The sequence below is a fragment of the Sinohyriopsis cumingii genome, chromosome 7 (genome assembly GCF_028554795.1).
Source record: "Sinohyriopsis cumingii isolate HCF-2022 chromosome 7, ASM2855479v2, whole genome shotgun sequence".
Taxonomy (NCBI): Eukaryota; Metazoa; Mollusca; class Bivalvia; order Unionida; family Unionidae; genus Sinohyriopsis; species Sinohyriopsis cumingii.
This window is the reverse complement of record NC_142967.1, coordinates 16,096,120-16,120,270: the sequence shown is the minus strand read 5'-3', so window position 1 is coordinate 16,120,270 and position 24,151 is coordinate 16,096,120. Positions and strand designations below refer to the sequence as shown.

The window sequence follows — 24,151 nt, the reverse complement described above, 5'->3', positions numbered from 1 at the left end:
TTTCTCTTTCTTGATTTCTTCTTTGAAGACCTCTTCTATCTGGCATTCGGTCATTTTCAACGTCCTGAGATTCTCTATATCTTCAGGATTCGGTATCAGGCTTGGCCTGACACGATGTAAATTGACGTAGGCTTCGTTCAGTTTGGCTAGTCTTGAACATAACATCATAGGAGGATGAGTCAATAATCGATGGTCAGACTGGAGACTTTCTTGATTTATATAGTTCAAGCGCGGACGCGATAGAAAACATCCCTACAATGTTTAGAGAATTTGATTTGAGGGTGAGGGTTAGAGAAAAGTCAAAGACCATGTATCATGATAAAAACTGAGAAAAAAAACAACAAAAGACACATTTTATCAAAAGTCAACATTTTATTCAAATAACTAACAACCAACAATTACCAATTTTTCAATCAATTAAACAAACAAACAAACATTTTTCTAATAACCAACTGTTGATAAGGTTGACAACGTTGTGAAGTGAAGCTAGACTTCCACTGATGGAAGTCACTGGGCCAGTGATGTACACTACGTTTCCTAGCTAAATACAAAAGATAATCTTAATGGGCACAAAACCATCGATCTACTTTCTCATCGTTTCTAGAAGAATGACGATCAAAATAAGTCACTAAATGTTCTAAAGAATATCCAAGATCAAGAAAATACACACAATATTGTCCACACACGATGGAATGTGCGCCTTGTAACTTCACATTTTTGAATTGTGTTGTCTGGGCATTTTTTCTCATAAGGTCGATGATGTCGTCTTCTAAAGGTGGCGATCCATACGAACTGTTGAAAGTTGAAAGGATTTTCCTCGATGTTTCCATTGAAGGCTGTAGATTTGACCATACTAATGATAAAACACTTGGGGAAACTTTCCTTGGAACAGTAGCTCATCGGTCATCAATCGCCGACCTCTGGGAATGGTGAAAGTTTTCACTTCTACGCGTGGTATCAGATACTTGTCGGTCGTTTTACTCAATGTGTGACTGATGTTGTTTCCCACTTTAGGTAACGCTTCTACAGGTCGCACGCAAGGTCTGGCTTCTTGGATGAAAGTTTTGTACTCGGCAGCATTAGCCATCAAATGGAACCCGGTACTGCATCGATTCAGTCTCAGGCGGACATCTACCCCGTTCAATAAATACTTCTCTTGTAACAACATGTACAACAAGCGATCCATCAGTTCTAAAAAAAGGCTTCGAGCAATTACCTTTCGTTGTTGCATAAATCCCGATACATTTTGATCGTCCCCAGCAATCGCAGTGCTGTCGAACTTGGGGCCTATCGCGGCAGGTTTCCATACTACACAAGCAGCCGGATAAGTATTATTGGCATCTTTTTTGTACGTCAAGACATTTTTTTAGGTTGGCTTGGTAAGGGTAAGTATCCATGCTGCTGCTTACCATATTGTTATTCAAGTAAAACTCTACTCCACTGAACAAGGAATTCATATAATTGTTGACGGGAGATAGCCTGGACGCGTCAACTAGATTGTTACTGTCCGCTTCGATTACTTTGACTTTCAAGTATAAGTAACTGTTATTCAGATCGATGTAATCTTCGAACTGTCCTTTAATATCAAACCCGATGGTGCAAAATTCATCAAAGAAGAGACGGGATGAAATTCTACCCATTGGCATTATTGTATCGTCATCATAGTGGGTGGCATGGCAAACAAACCCAGTTCCGACTTGGAACAGGTGCAAGACTCTCGGTGCATCATTTTTGTCTCTATGATTTAATATTCAAAAACCTATAAGTCTCGGACGATTCTTGTTTTCTCTGTTTTTCTAGCTTTATAAGTATGAAGCCTTCTGAAGGGGAGTTTTGTTCGTCGTCTCTTTCCGCCTTGTCCTTGCTGTGGTGTAATGTAAGCGGGAATACCTGATTATGCAGTGTCTATGGCATTTACATGGGTTTCTCGTCGGCCAAAAATGTTGTTGCCCATTTAAATCAAGAAAACAGTTTCGGGTTTTGTTTGTCGATGATAGCATTTTGGAGAAATTCTTTAATTTGCGTCAATGCAGAATCTTTTAAAGCATGCAATCCTAGTGTCTGCATCGGTTTCAAAGCAGGAGCCACCGAACGAAAGGCAGATTTCAACATATCTCCTAAACCACGTCCTCGCTTTCGAGCGACGCCCACTGGCTACGTGACTTACTAGTCTTTAGAGAATCGTTTTTGAAAATGGAGTTTCATCGTGAACTTCCCTTTGGTGTCAAAATACGACTTACTGACAGGCAAATAATGCGGATGTACAAATTTATGGTGAACGTGATAAGTGTTTCCATCTTCCTCGTCATCGTTCGTGAGAGAACCTACTTTGAAAGGAATGACATGCAGTAACGGCGTGGAGGTGTGTCCACCACGTTGTACTCCACACATCTGAGTACACAAAAATCAAATTGAGTTCTTGGTTCAGTTCTACCAAGGAACGAAAATAATTTGCAAAATCCAGGTTGCCGGTAATGGTTTGTATGGGTTTACTGATCATTATGTTCATGTCTCCACCAAAATGTCATTCAATTCACGACAAAATATGATACCTATCACTGTCATCCGGAAATTTCATCCGTAGTCGACGAGACTCTTTATGTTACTCAGTGTTGAAGCTTTTATGTTATTTGTCCAAACAAAAATTACCAAGCGGTGGTATTGGATTAGCGTCAGCTGTAGTTACAACAGGTTTGTGAGTGCTCAAGTATTCTTGCACTTTTTCATCATAAAACTTCGACCGCAAAACTGTTTTGATTTTCAGTGATGTTTTTGATTTTTGTAAGGTTTATGATGTGGCAGAAAAAAAACGATATGCGTTTTAGGTACTCGTTCACCATACCATATCCACAATGGGACAATGGTTGCTTTTGTATATCTCTTGAGAAGAACTAGGTGAAGGAGTGGTCATTATGGTTGATAGCCATTTCTTTTTATAGTCGATGGCTTGCGAAGCGTCGATCCAATGATCAAGACTGGGAGGATATCCTTTCCAACGCTTTTTGACTTCTTTGACACTGCGTTTTCCCACTTTATGGGTTCTTCGTTCGAGAATGAATTCGATGTCGTACACTTGATCTTCTTTTCTGGTCACTAGTTGTAACTCGGGAAAGTATAACGTTCCTTTTAAACCTTCCCCGTTCATGTCTTCCAATTTATTGACGGAAGAATGACGGTCACGCACTCGTTTAGTGACACGAAACAATTCGGTGGTCCAGTTGGGCACCAATTTTAAGGGTCGCACTAATTTATTGCTCGAAATCAATGGCACGACCCATTTAAAGTTGGAAAGGACGTCCATGATACAAAACAAATATTTGTAGCCACGATTGTAGGTGGTCAAATGAGAGACATCGGTAAATCAGATTGCCATTGTTGATCAATGCCCTCCACTCTGGTGAGACGTTTTGAAAATTTCGTCGAATGGGTTTGTGTAAATCTTACGTTGTTTTTTCTTGTAACCATCGTTGCATTTGAGGTAAACGGAGACTTTTCAGTCGAGTTTTGGGAGCACTATACAATTTGTTTAACTCATCCGTAACCTTCATGATGGGATGAATTGCATTTGATACTGGGTAACACCTTCTCCACTTTTTATAAGTCACCCACTCTTCGCTGATGCTACTTTGGATGGGGCGAGATGGTGGTTTGGAAACGTCTTTACGTGTCCGACGTGCCTCGCAAGCAGAAGTCGAGGTTAGTGGCGGCGGTTGAGGTGGTAATAGGATGTCTTTGGTCTTGTTTTCTTTTTTTCACTTTTGGTTTCTTTTCTTTCTTGTTCACTGCTGTCGAAGGAGGAGAAGACATCATCTTTTAACCCAAGCCTTCAGTTCTTCTCGTTGGGAAGTGGGGAAAGGGTCAATATGGACGCTGAAATCTAACTAGGAATGGGAACTGCTGACGGTGTTTGAATGAATTCGTGTTGTAACTGGGACATCTCAGTCAAAAGAGATTTGGGAGGCAATTGCTGGATTTGTTGTTCTTGCCAACGATGGTATTCCACCCATCGTCTGTAAGGCACTGATATCTTTAAGGCACTGATATCTTTTAACTCCAGAGGTCCATTTTATCTTTTTGGTCCTTTTTATCTTCCTCGCATGAGTCCTTCCAGCATTGTTCCCAATATACCTTTCAGCAAGGTTCCTAACAACATGCGAAACATTCCTCCACTATCTTTTTCTTTTGATGAATGAGTATTTTCTTTTGAACCATTTGTCGAAGAACGTGTACAATTTTGGCTAAGCATTTTTCTGGTGTTTAGCCAAAGCTGTTGTACATTTCAAGACGTTCAAACAACATTCGCACACGTTATCGATGATATCTTTTGCGGCTGTTTGAAAGAGTTTTTTTCGCATGGGTTGAGAAGCTTTAGACAAAACGGACAACATGTCCCCATGTTTAATCAAACGAAGAAGCAGTCCTTTTATTTTCTTTCCTTTGGGGTTAGAAGAGGAATGGCTTCTGGTGGGTGACATCTTTGGGTGTTCAGGAGCGCAAAAACACTGATTCATATTCTTTGCCTCATGTATTTGTTATACTGGAATGCGTCACCACTGATTGACTTTACGTCGTATCAACTTGATGACAGGCATCACACGTAGTGGAGGGATTCGCAAAGGGCCAAATTGGGAAAGTCCTTGTTTGGACAAATCTAGTAAACTCTGCAATATTCCCGATCTCTCTAGGATTTAGATTTTGGGGTCATGTACTTTGTGAGCAGCTGGTACTGAAGCTAAAGAGGAAGATGGTGTCACTGGTAGTTTAGACGTTCTCGGAGACAGGGATTTAGATTGTTTCAGCAACTGTGGAAGAATGGGTATCAAATTGGGTTTGGTTGGCATCACCGGCAACGGAGAAGTGGAAGAACGTGAGGATACTGGAGGCGTGGCCACTGTTGCTGAAGGTCGTGGTTTGCAAATGTAAGATTGCGTCCCGGCCGATGTGTCTCTCTTACGGGTTGAGGCTGTTTGCTTTGTGACCTGGTCTTAACACCGTTGCTCTTTTTCTTTTTGTTTCGTTTGGCCTTTTTGGGAGTGGACGATTTCTTGTGGAGGACATTAGGGGCATTATGATCCCATTTTAAGAGGGAGCCCATGATGACACCTCTTAGAGGACTACTACCTCCAGGTTTCAAAATGATTTGCTTTTTGGTTTTAGTGTCGATGCGGGGATAGGGAAGTTTCGTCAAGGCTACATTGTTTCTGTCAAAAAGGCGCTTGGTTTGATGAGGAATGTGAATGATGCATTGCAATAAATGACGTGCTGTCACAGTAACCCATCCTAAGAATTCTTTGAGAATGGCTTCTAAGAAACGATCAAAGTATTCGTGGAGTATTTTGCGACTGATGCCACACAAGGCACAAATCAGTTTGACTGGAAGATGAGACTGAAGGGACGTCATGTTGACGCAGTGTGAGACAGATCCAAAGTGTCCGAGGTTTTTAAAGACTTTTTTGTTAAGTCGACGACGGGGACGTGCACACGACAGGCCCTCCGTCATAGTACCAGAGGTGAAACAGATGGGTTCGAAATTGCAAATAATCGGGGTGGGTGGATTTTAAATCCACGAGTAAATAGGCGTGTGGGGTTTGAGTGCCATCGTCGTACGCATGAGTCCGCCAAGGCGTTCCTAACTGTTTTGTTAAGACTTGCAGTTGCGATTTATCTCTAGGGCTTTTAAAAAAGACCACGTAATGAGTATTGAGACTGATGGGTGCGATGGGCTTTACTTTGTTGAAACAAATTTTGAGTGATGTAGATGACACTGTTATTACGATGATACCCTTTGCGCGTAAACCACAGTTTATTTTCCTCTTCGTTTTCTTCTAACATTTCGAAAATTACCAGATGGGTTTGACATGGGTCAGACACAATTCCGTCGTCTTCGCCAGGAATGCCTTCCACAAACACGATGGAATCACCTTGGCTTTAACACCACACGATTCGTTGAGGTGGATGATCGATCAAATGATGTTTTCGTTCGATCAAAGGTTTGAAAAATTCGGTTTTGCCTGAACCACTAGGTCCGGCAATTAACATTAAAATTACGGCTACGAATACCGGAACAAACAAGAAGTGCACACAGAATGTAAAGAGAAAGGATTGACTCTCACTTATCACACCAGTTGAGTGATGAACCTTGGGGTATTGAAAGTAGCCTTGCAGTCTGGACAGGATTGACACTTCAATGTGACCACCTACAAACCGCACAAGATTGTACGTTTACTTACACACCAAATCGTCAGTTGACCTTTTGAAAAAGTGTATCAAATCGTGTACCAGAAACGAGTGCGGCTTCCCAATCACTTCACTTTGCCGTACGGACACGTCGATATTGGAAAGCATATAAAAAGGGACGACGTCCAAGACCGATAGTTCATTCTAACTACCAAGACCAAGCGAGAAGGATACATCCTTTTAAACAGACATCATTCAAATTCGGTGATTATCAAGTGGAGTGCTATGCTGTGCCTTGCAATGCTGTAAAGCATCATGGGGATCTTTGGTATAACTACTTATCGTGAACTCTTTATTGATTTTAATTGTCAACATCATCCTCCACGCGAAACCATGCAGCTACCCCCTACGGATGTTATCAAAAAGGAGTCAGCTCCTGAGGATTTTACCCTGCCCTCGTCGAAATGAACCTCTGAAAGACGAATATTTAATCCCTGTGTGTGCCTGAATACTGGGACTTTGAAAATTGAATTAAATCGTTCCAAGGAAAATGGCCTAAATATCTTGGAGCACCTACCCCCGAAGAATTACCCGGAGCCGGGTTTTGCTACTTGGGAGAATGGGATAAAGTTAAGTGCTTCAGTTTTTGTATGCCACTACACCAGTGGGAGCGGAACATTTCGGCTTACCTGGAACATGTTCAATGGTCTCTGCATTTTCACTACCTACATTTAGTGGGACCTAAAAATTTTAGTGGCATACCATTTCGTTTTAGAAACCAGCTTGGCTAGAAGTTAAACGTTGGAAACACCTAGACAAGTATTTAAACCCCATTTAAAAATAATAGTCAAGAATTACCAAACGAATTACAAGAGATCTACAGGGAAGTTTGGTAGGGACTTAATAGCGCTAATTCCCAGTTGGTGACTATAGAACATATGTGTCGAGAAATTCACAACAGTAAAGTGACATTAGTCAACAAACGCGTCTTTGAAATCTTTGCCTCGAAACAACAAAGGTTAGCGCACTTCAGGAGGGTGTACTTTCAAGATGTAGCGTAGAGCCATAACATCTTGCAATCTTTGCATTTCAGGAATGCCACAGGCTGTGTCATTGGATATCCCAGCTTGCTGTAACATGAGTGCTGCTTATCTCCTTTGTTTCGCTCTGTTCAATTTATGAATAATTTGTCAAGTTCTTTTCCATTCTACCGAGTCGTTCGTGTCGGCATACGTTCATCCCACCACGATGACAAGGGCTAAACACATCTGATGTTGAGGTTTGTTAATTCGGATGAGACTCTTTTTGGTGCTGCGAAGGTCGTCCACCAGTAACATTTTTTGCGTCCAGTCTCTTGGGGAAGAGACACGTGGGTCATAAGCAGTGTCGCTTTTTCATCGGTGATGTTAAACTTGTCGTTGTATTGTTGCACTTATTGAATTTTATCGATGACTTTGGAGGGTGTCAGTTCTGTAGGGCTGCTAAACTCGATCAGAGCGAGAGACTTCAAACTATCGCGATGAATGGAAAGTCTCAACGGATCCCCTTCTTTGGCATGACATTGTTGTTTCAGTGTGGTTAACAAAGAATCCCACACCTCGGTGATGAACCCCTCTGCATTTTCCAACGGTACCTCCTACTTGAAATCTTTAAACTTCACCGTGTACGTGTAAACGTGGTTCTAAATTTTATAGAGAAGCGCTTTTCCGTCTCTCGAATGTATTAGTATTTTTGAGGGGTTAATGGTGGTGGACTTTGGTTGGATGTAGACTCTCTGGCTCTTGATTTTGGCTCACCCAAGACATCTTCAAAATCATTGGCATGAATTACAGCCAAGACTTCAGCTGCTGTGCGAGGCGATTAATCACGTTTCTGCCTCTTAATTTATTCTCCTTTCTCTACGAAGTGATGTGATCGTTTCACCATCGCTGTCAAAAGTTAAATGACTACATTTTAAACGCCATATATCCATGTCAGACCAGTGTATATATAAATGGTCAATGTCTTCCCTTTCATTATTCATTGTACTCTCGAACCGATACAAACGTTTGGAAAAGACGAATCTATGTGGACAGACAAGGCTGTCTGAAGAGAGTCCTCATCTACGGTCCAGAAGTCAGAAGAAGTTTGAGGAAGAATAAAAGACCTATGCGCTGCTCTCTATATTAACGGAATGATGTAAACAAAGAACAAAGGCCCTTTTAAGAACCACTCATATGCCTCAAAAAGATTTGCTTTCTTGGTTTAAAATTGTTTTAGTCGGTTGTATAGTTGTTTGTGTGTGATAGAATGCTGTTCATCGATCATTGTTTGTATGTTGTATGTGTTATATATATATATATATATATATATATATATATATATATATATATATATATATATATATATATATATATATATATATATGTGTGTGTGTGTGTGTGTGTGTGTGTGTGTGTGTGTGTCCCGCCAGACCTGATTTATGTTTTCCTGCACTTTCGTCTGATTGAGGTAAGCCTCTTGACACATTGTTACCAATCTTCAGTACCGTGACGTCACCCTACCTGTTCCATTCATATTGTCCCTATACAACAACTTCACCTTCTCTTGTCCGTAAACAGCCCAAATATTCCCCATGTTCAATTCCCATTGTCCGCAAACGTGCCCAGGGGGTTCTGAAAAACCTTGTCCGTAATTGTAGCCACGACCTTTTTGACTGGGTTTTCCATTGTCCGTAAACAGCCCCCTATTACTACTACCTTTTCCTCTGATTCAACCCATCGTCCGATACACATTGGTTTTAAGTCTCTGGGCTGCAACTGCTGCAACATAGGTTGTAGATACATGGAGGGAAGGATGAACAGATATCTAATCTTAAAGGATGACAAATATCATATAGGTTGATGAACGCTAGAAATGTCTGAAACAAGCATTTAGAGGGTAACAGTGTGTCCTCAAAATAATTTTTATCATCGAATCAGTTACATTGTCATTACCTAAATCATCAAATCAGTAACATTTTCATTACTTAAACCATCGAATCCATCACATTGTCATTACTTAAATCATTGTCATCACATTGTTATTATTTAAATCATCGTCATCACATTGTCATTACTTAAAGAAATATTTATTTATAAATTTCATGCAACAATTCGTATCTGGTAATTTTTCTGTTCAAAAGGACGCGCCTATAGCAAAACGCAGTTTCGTTTCCATTCTTTGTATCACTGTGTACTAATTTCTTCATATATTTGTATACTTATTTTTATATATGTACGTACTTATTTCTTTAATATTTGTGCACTTCTTTCCTTATATATCTGTGTACCTTTTTTAATTACAAAACAGAAATAACAGCATGAATGTATCATTGTCTTCCTTGTATATTTGTATGTGTCTATGTCTGTATCCTTCTTTCTTTAATTTCTTTTTTATCTTCCTATTTAGATGCAATTATAATTAAAAGTAAAAACAATGTCAGGATTGATAAATTATTGAGTTAAAATAACAACAACAAATCCATGGGTATTTTTTTTTCAGGTTGCCAGCCGATATGTGTTTGTTTTCGTCGGATTGATCTACATCCTTTTTGGCATTATTGGGAAGTTCTCTGCTGTATTCATTACAATACCATACCCTGTTTTGGGAGGTGCTCTGATAACAATGTTTGGAATGTACAATGGTGTTGTGTTGTCCAATCTACAGACACTTTCTTTAAAGTCCAACAGAAATCTCGCGATCCTTGGTATTTCACTTTTTATGGGACTGGCTGTTCCACTTTATGTAGAGACAAATCCTAATTGGATCGATACAGGTATTAGTACTGTAAAATATATTTATATATTCTTGTAAGTTTAGAGTAAACGTGGCATATGACTGGCTTGTGAAATAAATGGTAAATAATAATAAGTCAGACACCGACCACATTTGTCTGCCAAAATGTATGTATGCATGTATGTATGTATGTATGTATGTATGTATTTATGTATGTATGTATGTATGTATGTATGTATGTATGTATTTATGTATGTATTTATGTATGCATGTATGTATGTATGTATTTATGTATGCATGTATGTATTTATGTATGCATGTATGTATGTATGTATGTAGGTGGGTAGGTAGGTGGGTAGGTAGGTAGGTATGTATGTATGTATGTATGTATGTATTTATGTATGCATGTATGTATGTATGTATGTAGGTAGGTAGGTAGGTGGGTAGGTAGGTAGGTAGGTAGGTATGTATATACGTATGTATGTATGTATGCATTTATGTATGCATGTATGTATGTATGTATGTATGTATTTATGTATGTATGTATGTATGTGTGTGTGTTGTCAAGCAGATCAAAGCGGGTTCTGGCTCAGTTGTTCTAGGTATCAAAGAGGGTTCTGCCTCAGGTTTGGTTGATATATCAAAAGGGGTTCTGGATCAATGTTATCAAAGGGGATTCTGGCTCATATTTGGTTGATATATCAAAGTGGGTTGAACTTTTTCAAACACCTCATTGATCTCAGCGATTATCCCACTCTGAGTCAGTTCCACTATGACAACAACAAAAAAGTCATTCGAATATTTCAAAGATAAATCTAACGAAAAACCCATCACAGAGTGCATCGGACTTTGAGTTAAAATGTACAGCTTCACCCTCGAGGACATGCAGGTTAACAAAAAGACCATAGATGTCAAAACGGCTGTCATGGACCATGTGGCATAGTTTGATCATTATCGTCAAGCACTTCACGGCAGTCTAGTCTCCAATACTACTCTTTGAAAACCCGAGTTATAAATACTCGCAATCGGGCATGATTTGGTGGGGTTCATTACAATTTAAGGGTTTTAATGACTAATTGATTGATTCATTTTATGCTATGGTATTACATAGTGTCTTTAGTCTTTATCGTGTAATCGAACATATTTGCAAGAGTAAACTGTATGCATACATTCCAGGTGCTAAACAAGTTGATGGCATATTGACCATGATCGTAGCTAATCCTGCACTCGGTGGTATGGCTTTGGCTTTTATCCTGGACAATACGGTACATGGTAAGGGCACACAAGTTTTATTACAATACAACACAGTTTACAAAATGAAATATTTAATTTGCATGATATAGGAAATAATACTTGTCGGAGCTTAAATTACAATATTTAAGCGAATTAGAAATTCACATTATGATGATGCGGGTATTTTACATTCATCTGATTATCTCGTATGTTGCATAATTATCCATCTTGTAAAGGGTTTGGCACAACACAAATTACGTCCCATATGTTCTGTGATAAATGGAAACTAACGGACCAGTCAATTATTGATCGTGTTCTGGTATACATGATCTAATATTTTCTCATTTCGGTAGTCGTTTCTAACATAAAATAATTGTGTGAATCTTTTTTGAGTGGCCTACGATTGGTTTCCAATTTATTTTTCCTGTTATTTAATGAAGACGCAGTGGCTGATGTTTGAGCGTCAGACACGAGACCTGAAGGGAATGAGTTCGAATTCTAACACCGGATTAGTCAGAGTCGGGTGCCGTGGTGCGTCCATGTGCAAGGCACTTTATTCCAAGTGTTTCGGAGCGATATCGTTTTCATGTGTATCGTAAATCACTTACTGACCAACGAATACTGCTTGAGATGTGTTTCCGTTGGGTCTATGTAAAATTATTGTCCTTATTTATTACAGTTTAATATTTAGCAGTCTTCACACGGTATTTATAATCACAGTTTGTCACTTGTAACGTTTTTAATAAAGGTTTCTGACTGTAAATTTATTTCAGTTAATTTGTATTGTTGTCAAAGGTTTTGAAGCCAGATCCTTCGAAATCAGCCTGTTAATTAAAAGTTTTGTCTGGGTGACTTTTATTGTTTTTTAAAGTTCTCATGAAAATACACAATTTCGGTATTCTATTTGGCATGCATGCTTCAGAGTTGACCGCTCCTGTGGCCTACCGGTTAGAGGCATCCGCCTCAGATGCGGGAGGTTGTGGGTTCGATTCCCGGCCGAGTCATACCAAAGACTTACAAAAATGGTACTAACAGCTGCCTCGCCTGGCGCTCAGCATTAAGAGGTTAGTGTTAGGACTGGTCGGCCTGGTGTCAGGATAATGTGACTGGGTGGGACATCATGCTACATGTCTGCGGCATGATGACCCAGTGCTAGACATCACTATAAACTGCCACACTGCAGACATCTTAGTGATATGACTGAAATATTGTTAAAGCTACGTTAAAAGTCCAAATCACATCACACATACTTCAAAGTTAAGGTTCCTGAATGCTCAACCCGTAGCAAGCTAATCTAAAAATTGTTTACGAAAACGTGCGCTCTGGATCACAGGGCCTCGTTACAAATAAAATTAGGTGTATCCGAATTAGCTCTTACCTTTCGCTTAGTGGTGACATCCAAGATTATCCGAATGCAAACGGCACTTCCTTGCCTGTATTTGTCCAGGTGTCAAAATCGGCGAACAATTCTCGCATTTTCTCCAGTATGTTACAAACTGAACGAAGTGGATCGAGCTGTTTTGAAAATTGAACTATTCTTGATTAAGACTGGCTTGAGTTGGAAATTAGCAGATGAAGTTGGGATAAACTAGCAGGGTTGGAACTACCGAGGGGCGCGGACTCGTGTCTTCCCTTGTGTTATATTGTTACAGGTTTAGACCACCAGCCCCCTATTCATTCACGGATACTCATAATTTTATTTGTAATGTGTTATATTGTACAGGTTAGACCACCAGCCCTCTATTCATTGACGGATACTACTAATTTTATTTGTAACGAGCGCCTGTGCCCCGGATGAAGACAAAAAGGCTTGGAAAGTTTATAATGCTTGCGAAAAGCATTTAAATGGCTCATAAATTTAAGCGGGTTGTGTACATAGTCAACGAACATACATGCCATACACATACATCCCGTTGAGACGTCAACACAGGGTACGAATATTCATGCCTCATGCATAGATCAAATCGGGTCGTCTACATAGGGCACGATCACGAATGCCACACACATTGATCTAATCGGGTCATCTACATAGGGCACGAACACGCGTATCACAGGCATTCATATAATCGGGTCGCCTACCTCGGGCACAAACATGCATGCCACATACATATATATAATCGGGTCATCTACATAGGGCACGAACTTGCATGTCACGGTCATTGATCTAATCATGTCGTCTACATAGGGCACAAACATGCGTATCACATACATAGATCTAATTGGGTCATCTACATAGGGCACGAAATAGCATGTCACAGACTTTGATCTAATCAGGTCGTCTACATAGGGCACAAACATGCACGTCACAGACATTGATCTAATCGGTCGTCTACATAGGACACGAACACGCATGCAGCAGATATAGATCTAATCGGGTCGTCAACATGGGGCACGAACACGCATGCCACAGACATTGATCTAATCGGGTCGCATATATAAGTCACGAACACGCATGTCACAGACATACGCGTAGGTCAAGTATTCTACGCATTATTTTGATAGCGTTGGTTTTATCAAAGAAAGCGCACTTCCAAAACATTAAAAACTATACAAACTGGAAATATTGCTTTAATGAGAAAAAAATATAGTCAGATAATTTACAAATGCAATTAAAATATACCTCCCAATTTTCATTCGTCTACAGCGAGTATTTTCTAGTAATTATGAAAACGATCTTCCCGGTACTGACGTATACTTACAAATTTAGGAATGGGATCAAACCAAGATGCCATCGCTGCAAGCAGATGTGTATTCAAAACACGCCCTGATTCGTTCTGGTACTTATTCATCTTTAAGTCTATATAGTTCACTTGTCTACTTATTTTCATCTTATATCTAGTGCCACCAACTAGAGACAAAAAAATAGCTTTCTTTAAATTTAGTATTGAATAGGTTAAATGTTTTGATCAAGTAAGACACGTAATCTATCGATTACAAACATAATACCTTGGATTGATGCCTTAATAAAAATGAATGATTTTGTTCCGCAAGGCATCGTAGTTTGTAGCCAATTCACAACAAGTAATAATGAAAATTGAACCTCTTTCTCCATTCTATGTACAAAACTGACAACGGAATATATATTTCTCCATTCTAGGTACAAAACTTGAGCGTGGTGTTTCCTCATTGAAAATACAAGAGGACAACTCGGGGCCAGATGATATGGAGCTGACAAAGAATGACTATCTCGAGGGACTCGAAGTCTACTTGCCTCTCTTGCCTAAAAGAATACTTAAACTGAAGATTCTGAAGTACATTCCTTTTCTACCCAAGCCTTCGCTCAATGATGAAAAAGAATGGTCATGAGCTAAAATAAACTGACCATAGATTTCGCCAAATAGAAAAGCTGTTAGCTTAAATAAACTGGTTATATATTTCATCAGAACAAATCACAAGAATAGTTCAATACCTATTGTCTGTCACCGATACTTGATCTTTGCGAAGTTTTGTCATGCATGTTTATTCTTTTGCTAGATATTTGCAAAATATGCCATGCCTGTTTCTCGTTTGCTAGAGCTTTGCATAGTATGCCATACCTCATTTCTCGTTTGCTAGATCTGTGCATAGTATGCCATGCTTCTTTCATCATTTGCTCAAAGAATATGTTGGTTATACATATCAAGAAGTTTTGTAATTCAGAGACTCGCCATTGTGATATAAAATTACATTTCGGAATGCAAAGAGGCATAATATTTCACTGAAGAAATATTAGATCGTATTTCCTGAGACACATATATATCATTCAATAAAGACTTTATAATCGCTAACAAAAGTTTATCGTTTTAAAATTTGGCGAAACTCTCCAATTTGTTTTCTTCTTTAAAGAGCAAATAACTGAAAATGCAAATGTCATTCAATCATGAAATCGAAGTAAAGGCGACAAAGTTTCGTATGCTTTATTACTCATTTGAGATAAATTCACTACCAGTTATTATAAACACGGGCGGAATAGGGTTCAATATAATGAGTGCATAATTAAAGTAGTAGGTAATATATTAGATGACTGGGCCACTATATTCATTTTAAATAGGTTGATATTTTGGATTGTCGCCCATTGACAAAAAATAAAATACGATGATTTACTGTCTAATTCAAATTATTACTCGATTGTCTCTCATATATTACTTCTGAGCCCCATCCACATATATGTGCATGTTATTACGAAAATATTGTTGGATCACTTTCACGACCACTACATTCAATCAAACGACATCATTTTAGACCTAACAACATAGCCAATTCTCTTACTGTTTATTGTCAGATCCATGCGTCAGAACTCTCTAATACTGAAACATATGGTATCTTTGTGTTAAAACCTTACTAGTATCCTCAACCGAGCTAATAAAATAATGTTTTGTTTTTAAATATTACCTATCGAGATGGAAAGGGAGAAAACAAAGATGCGGTAACTGATCATCTAGGAAACAACTTGATTGGAGGAAATCAAAGGATCAACGGATTAATGTTATATACTTATTCTTACAGTGATCGATGATAATGAAGTACGCGTTTAAAAAAGGAACAGAACATACTGATATACGAATATAGAGACATATACTATTTTGTCAATAAAAAAAAGTGAACGAGTGAGCCGTAAACTGAGAGTAAATGTGTAATAGTCTAGGACCTTACTGATTTAAGCAAATGACTGACCAACTAAGTAAACTGCCATCTATGATCATTTACTTCCCTTCCCTTGGAGCTCTGTCTCGTTCTATGCACATGACCCTGTCACTCTGCGACGAAGCTTGCGCCATCGGGGCAGCACTGATATCTGGCTTGTAACATGTTTGTTTTAATTTTCAAATGAAAAAATAAACGGTGAAGACCCTACGTTTTGTGAAGTTGTAGCTATTACATGCATGAGGCAAATTATGTACATGGATCACGATGCTTTTAATGTATTGTTTGAAGACGGCAATATTTATAGGCTACTACATTTGTATAGGAAAATATGAACGAGTTTTTCGAATGTAAATACTGCACGACCTTGGGAGTTAAGTATATCCATCCGACAAAACGATTAATAATAATAATAATAATAATAATAATAAGGAGAATAATAATAATAATAATAATAATAATCATGATGATATTATTATTATTATTATTAAGAGTCTTGTTCTCGTGCAGTTCAACGATGATCATAATTAACCTTGCACGGACCTCAAATCTTCGATCTAGGAACTCTGGTGAGTTTAAGTAATCAGCAATACATGTATATATAGGTAATCAGCAACACATGTATATATAAGTAATCAGCAATAGATGTATATATAAGTAATCAGCAACACATGTATATATAAGTAATCAGCAACACATGCATATATACGTAATCAGCAACACATGTATATATAGGTAATCAGCAACACATGTATATATTAGTAATCAGCAACACGTGTATATATAAGTAATCAGCAACACATGTACATATAAGTAATCAGCAACACATGTATATATAAGTAATCAACCACACAAGTATAATTAACTGATCAGCAACACATTTGTAAGACGTGGACGTCATTATACGTACTTAAACTGTTGCCATGCTGATCGCTGTTTGCGCTTTCCTGAGTATGGAGGAATACTTTATTTTAGGAAATATTTCACTTTATTGATTGCTTTCTACAGTCATGATGTATTTCTGAGTGCAAGAAAGGGTTTAAAGTGAAGTTGTTTGCATTGGCAACACATTGGTGCATCTTAATGCTGGATAATATTTGTAATTATTAAACTGGTTATCGTGACCACAAAATGTAGTACTTAGCATCCACATATCATTCCAGCATATAAAAATAACAATTCTGGAAAGCACAATCAAACCTTCAGTCACTGCTGTGTAATTCAACATATACAATCTAAACGTTTGGTATATACAGTGGAAAATTCAACACAAACCTTTTTGATTCAGTATGTGAAATTAGAATCCTCGAAATACAACAGTGAAATCTCAGCTCATATGTCCTTATTGGACCAACTTTTGTCCGCTAAGGCACCTCATGTTATAGTCTGCGTTGTTTGAGTCGACTTAACTGCATTAGTCACAGGATCGGGACAAGTATATATTGATGGGACTCTTGAAAGCGTACAATGCACGTGTGTCGCAAGCATATGACCATGTACAACCAAATTTCACCTTCCCTCTAACCAACACAACTATTACATCTCTCTCTCTCTCTCTCTCTCTCTCTCTCTCTCTCTCTATATATATATATATATATATATATATATATATATATATATATATATATATATATAGGCATATTCCAAACTTCTTGATGATTTTCGCTTAACGTTTGTCACATTATTTATTGATGGCCTTCGTGTCTTTATGGTTTTGGATTACACAGAAACTACTATCAAACCATGGTTGTGATGCTATAGATGGTGCAAAGCTATATTCGGTTACATGACTAGACGTGGTAACATCCACATGGAGAATAATGTCAACCTTTATTCCAGAAGGCAGTGCTATATCACCCGCTTGGTTCAACGTTGATAATATTCCCTGACGCATCTTCGAGAGACACTTCAAGGCGTCTCTGTTTTGGATTCTGTTCACTTGTGATAACGGCGAACGTTTGAATTCTGGACCTTATTAAGCGACACGTCGTCGGTCTTCCTCGCCAGGTGCCACCTGTACCATTTCGGCCCGCTTTGCCTGCAGTGGAATCGTCATAGCACACTACGATGCTATTTTACGGAACTGTTTTACAGTCTGATACAGTTTTTCCATGAGACATACTATCGAAAGTAAAACTGCAAGTTTGTATTTACTTTCAGCATTTTTAACAAATTATATCATAACAGAAATGTATTAGTACTAATTATTCATATTCTTGTTTGTTAACTAAATTATATCTTCCGACAAGTTAATCTTATATTGTTGTACAATGGATGTATTACTATGCAGCTCATGGAAGCCAGGAATGCAATATATGCAATGAACGCCTTGCAATAAATGTGATGATTTGGTTTATGACTGCCTTATTTATTATGACTGATTATGGCGTTAGTTTCTAATGCACATCTCAGTTTGTTCCAGTACCCGCTGTGTGACAGGTATCAAAACAAACGTTGCCCGTGTTGTTATTGTATTATGCTAAAGGACATAATTCTAAGAGTTTTTTTTACAAAATAGTTTATTCTGTTAGAACACGATTCAAAATTTCATTATATGGATTTGAATGGATTCTTTACTCAGTAAAGCCCATTTGATCTTCGAAAATAAAGCCGGAACAAATCATTCTTCTTCTGAAGGAAAATGTGTCATTGTGAGTTGTAATCCCTGTTTTCTCATTAGCGTTATTTCTTAGATGCAATTTTCTTATTTTCGTCTTTGAATAAGTCGATTCCTGCATTTTAAATATGTAAAGGATTACGGGTTAATTTAGAGGAAAATAACTAGACCTGGATATGACCAGCGACAATACTTGCAAAGTTAATTTACAAATCATCGCTGTTACAGTATCAGTCGTATTGGATGAAATTAATTTCTCACCAGCTTGTGTCTGAAATTGAAACAAAGTATCTACATTCCAATTTCGAAGAACACTCTTATCAATTCTGGTATTTATGTGAAAATTATTCGGTGTACATGTATTTATATATAACAAGTATTTACTGTATTTATATGTGAAAGTTATTTAGTGTAGTTGTATATGTATACATTATTTGGTGCATTTATAAGTTAAAATTATTTTTCGTTTTTTTGAACCCATCATGCCCTGAGTCATTAACCGTATTTCCATTAGTAAAAGATGGGGCCACAGTGGATCAAGAAAGGTACGAGTCTAAGACAGGGCCACAGTGGATCAAGAAAGGTGCGAGTCAAAGCGGGCTCCTCATTGGGTCATGAAGGGTACGACTCAAAGAGGGGGTCATAGTCGATCAAGAAAGGTACGAGTTAAAGAGGGAGCTACAGTGGATCAAGAACGGTACAAGTCAAAGACAGGCCCAGAGTGGATCAAGAAGGATATGAGTCAAAGCGGGGAGTACAGTAGATAAAGAAAGATACGGGTCAAAGAAGTGGCCACAGTGGATCAAGAAGGGTACGAGTCAAAGAAGAGGCCAAAGTGGATAAAGAAGGAAGGTGCGAGTTTATATCATGTTCAGACAAGCTTGTGTCCATTCACAAAGGGAGCTTACTTCGACCATCTTGGAATGATGTAACCCTTGATGTGTTGATATGTAGTGAAACACCAATAAACAAATCATTATTACTCCAATACAACATTGAACTCTGTGTCTTTGTTTTATATGATTGGTAGAGCCAGTCACTTGTCTGAATAACTTTTACTTTTGTCTTAAGTCTTATTATCCACCTCGACTAATGGACGTCTTGCTGATAATAACAATTGTAACTGTTTCGTATCTCGAATACCCACATCATCTTTTGAGGTAACTTACAAGAAATGTCCGATTTTGTTGCTTCTTTTTCATGTTGTGTCTCTCTCTTTCTCTCTATTCCAACCAATATAAAATTATTTCCTTTCCTGAAATTCAGTCATATATTATTATCCATAGGTCTTAATGTTTGTCTCTAACGACTGACTAAATCACTAATTAGTTTGACTGGCTGCTTGAAGACCATAGGTCCTAATGTTTGCCTCTAACGACTGATTATATCACCAATTAGTTTGACTGGCTGCTTAAAGACGATTGATTCACTTTACATACCACCAATAACTCTTTCGGTTTAAATCGTCAAAGTCTGACTCTTGAGCGGAAACAATAGTACTAGCAATCTCCAGATGGCTTTGAAACAAAAGTTGAATTCAAACATTATGTCAATTCCAGGCACGTTACTTGAACTACATGCACGCATTTTGAAAGTTAGTATACAACACGAAACACAAAATGTATTAGTTCACAGTATCCTGGGTAAACGAGCAAAAGGCAAATAGTTGTAAAAGCTGCGGTTTTTAATTTATTTCCGCTGCCAAAAATCGTCAGGAAGATATATCAAGCATTCTAACTCTTTTTAAACAAGGTCTGCACTTGGGTATAATCTGCGTTTAAATTTTGTCTCATATTTTAAATACAGGAAGATTTACAATTACTAATTCCTCTATAATATATTTTGATTTCAGTTCATTACAGAGCTTAGATTAAATGAAACGTTGAACTCAAACTTGCGACATAATAAGGTCATACAACTTGGGCTGATTACATGTCGACCGTAGACCATTTTTATATACGAATCCTTTTAATCTGCTTGTCTAATAAATATTGTCGCTATCATTGCATCAATCAATCGACCAAATGAAATCAATCGATCAATCGGAATAAGTGGCCCAATTGAATAATGTACCTCTCGATCGATCTCAATAAGTAACCTAATAAAATCAATGTACCACTCAATTGACCCAAATTAGTTGCCATATCAAATCAAGATATCAATCTATCGACCGGATTAAGTACCCAAATCGAATCAATGTACTAATCTATCGACCTGAATAAATAGCCAAATCAAATCGATGTATTACTCTATCGACCCGATTAAATGCCCAAATCAAATTAACGTACCAATCAATCGATCTGAATAAATAGCCAAATCAAATCAATGTATCAATCAATCGACCCGATTAAGTACCCAAATCAAATTAAAGTACCAATCAATCGATCTAAATAAATAGCCAAATCAAATCAATGTACCAATCAATCGAGCTGAATAAGTAGCCAAATCAAATAAATATACTAATCGATCGACCTGAATAAGTAGCCGAATAAAATAAATGTACTAATCGATCGACCTCAATAAGTAGAAAAATCAAATCAATGAACCAATCGATCCCCAGAATAAGTTGCCAAATCAAATTAATCCATCAATATATCGACACAAAAAAGTAGCCAGATCAAATCAGCTGTTAAATTAATTTCTGTTTCGCAATCCTGGATGTGAATATGTTGATGGTAATTTGTTTTGACTCATTAAAAAAAACGAACCATGCACTTTTTGATAATATTCTTTGATCAATTTAAAAGTCAGGAAGCTCGTATATTTCCGAGCTGAATTGAAGATTCCTCTTTTGTCTTTCTTGATCTGGATTTTCTAGAGTGAATCGACTTCAACCCTGTGAGACGTAACGTTTTATGTGTAAACTCATTCAGGAAGGAAGAAAAAATATGGGACCTTTTGAAGAAATATGTTTTTGAAAAATAAAATATTTGATACTTTATTTATTGTACTTGGCTTATACGGCTAACATTTATTTGATATAACTCTGAAGGAATTCTAACAGCTTAAACTTTTATGTTTTCGGAGTATATGCTAATCTTTATTTAGAAGGTTTATATGTCTCAATTTTTAGCCATTTAATTCTATAATTGTCAAGGTTAACATTTGAATCAGTAATATATAGCTACGATTGTGCTGACGTGCCGTTAGACCCTACACAAATACTTACTACTTGAATCTAAGTGTTTGTCTCGAACAGGACAGGACCCATTTATAGCATTGATGCTCACTATACTGATTTCATAGTCCACACCATTAAGGCCTTTGTCCATTTTTACATTGGACTCTGCTGGAAAGAGACACTCGCATGCAGACATATTTTTTTTAAAAATTCAAGTTGCAAAATAATATTGAAAATATGTACCATTGATTTGATTATAAATTCATACCGCTCACTCACAGCTCTAATAGCCTATTCAACAATTACTGCGAAAGTTTAATTTATAAAGTTCTCGTTTGTCATCGATCTTTGTATGTATTTTGACACATTTATTTTTATCAATGTGGACATTTTCCTAGATCATGCCAACATAATAACCACACATTTGAAATTACTTTTTTTTATGGAAATAAACAGATACTATGCCAATACAATTAAATCTGTTGATAAAACTAGACATTCATTTACATTCCACACTCAAACACTGCTCGAGTCATATGGTAACTGAGTGCGTGTCAAGGAACTCTTTCAAAATTATTGAATGAATTGACGATTGTTATTATTCCCAAAGTAGATCCCACTCAGTGCGTTTTAAACGATTTGGTATTGCAAGAAACAAATCATGTGAATCGAATGTACTCCTACAAGATGACGAAAATGTACATATCTTGCTATAACGAATTCATTTTTACCAGACAAGATTTTTTAACATTGTTTTTATATTTTGCCTCCTTTGGAATTGTAAGTAACGGACCAAACACTGATATGGTTTTGAATTTGATGTTGCGTATAGAGTCTACGATCGCCTAGTGGATCACACAGTTGTTCGTCTTTACTGTACACATATTTTGATATAGGAAAATAATTGATGAAAATTATATGTCAGCAAAATCCACCTCATGTGAAAATCATTAGGAAATCAGTATGGGTCTTATAATTTAAGTTTATGTCGTACTGAATCGACACCATTATTTGTGCATGGAAACCGTCATAACGACTTTATTAGCTCGCTTGATTAAAAAGTCATGCGACCGTAAGTATGGCTATTCCGAAGCTATGTGCTTCGACGCCAGGAAAAATCAGTGTGCTTACTGTATTCTACGCTATTGCAGCAGTAATTAAGTAGCTTAATTAAATTTGTACCTACTGCAATTCAAACTATGTATTCACAAAAGTATGTGTTATTCTAACAGCAAAAGCCAATTTTTTGTTAAGAGTAAAAGTGAGTTTACATAGCTAAGATCTATGATACGGAAGCAGTAAATGTCAGTTTCATAACTAAATTTATACGCAACTGCAACAGTGAAAAGTCATTGCCTTCAGGATAATGGGTGATAATGGAACATTCAAAGCCAGTTTTGTGACTACATTGTGAGCGTGGCAACAGTAAAAGTCAGTATCTTGATTCAGATTTGTTCTATTCCACAAGCAGAAGGTAGTTTCCTCAATAAAATGGCTAATCCTGCAACAGGAACAGCCCGTATATGCACTAAATTGCGTGCTAATGAAACAGTAAAAGCCAAGGCCTACACTAAAGTGTTTTTCTGGAAGAGTAAAAGTCAGTGTCTTCACTAAAGTGTATAATACTGCAAAAATTTAAAGTCAGCTTCTTCACCAACATGATATGCTCTTGCAGAAGTAAAAATCCGATTCAAGACTAAAGTGGTTGCTACTGCAACAGTAGATGCCCTATGTTTTCATTAAATTGTGTGATACTGGAAACTAAAAGCCGTTTCTTCACTATGCGGACGCTACTGCAACAATGTAGACCAGTCTCTTTACTAAAGTTGTATGCTACCGCAAAAATCAGATTCGCCACTGCAAAGGAATGGTACGTTCTCATCACTATATTTTAAAAATACTGCTTCCGTAAGAACATGCTTCTTGACCGAAATGAATCCTTCTTCTGCACTAAAAGTAATTTTGTTTCATTAAAATGGAGTCCACTGCAGCAGTGTAGGTCAGGTTGTACATTAAAGTGTGTGATATTGCAAGAACAAAAGTAAGTGTCGTCACCAAATGTTGCGATATTGGAGAAGTAAACTTCAGTTTCGTCACTAGGTGTTAAGATATTGGAACATTCCACGCTAGTTTAATTACTAAAATTAATGACAGTGAAACATTTAAAGCTAATTTTATTTTACACACAATACAATCACATATTTTGGATTTACGAGACTAAGTTATGGCCATAAATGTAGCATTGTAAATGTTGTCTTCCGAGACTTTAAAAAAACAAAATCTTGCTAAGCATAATTTTGTAACATTTCAAAATATCTTAAACTCAGCACATACTAGTTAGCTTAACAATGTGACAAAACTTTAATGGTGATTTCAATAGCTCGTTTGGTATAATAACAAAATTATTTCATAATAAGATCAACTAATTCATGTCACTGCATACAACATAGGTTTGCAAATCTGTCAAAATCTCACAGAAGCTGCAAAATAACATTTAAGCCTGTTTGAAAGTGTAAAATACTGTTAATAACATACATACAAGTTTTTAGCGCGAATCATACATTTAGGATAACCCGGACTCTACAACTCCAGACGTTGGGATTGAAGAAGTAAGACATTGCTTG

At 37.4% G+C, this 24,151-nt stretch overlaps 1 protein-coding gene across 1 annotated transcript in view; it reads left to right on the top strand.

Moving 5' to 3' along the window:
* The window catches only part of LOC149794774 (solute carrier family 23 member 2-like), a 108,614-nt gene extending 92,615 nt beyond the window's left edge, over nt 1–15,999 (top strand). The window contains exons 9-11 of the mRNA XM_089964417.1: nt 9,700–9,973; nt 11,110–11,205; nt 14,264–15,999. Coding sequence (XP_089820543.1) covers nt 9,700–9,973; nt 11,110–11,205; nt 14,264–14,472 — 579 coding nt within the window. The 3' untranslated portion in view covers nt 14,473–15,999. The remainder of the gene's footprint in view (nt 1–9,699; nt 9,974–11,109; nt 11,206–14,263) is intronic.
* The last annotated feature ends 8,152 nt before the right edge of the window (nt 16,000–24,151 follow it).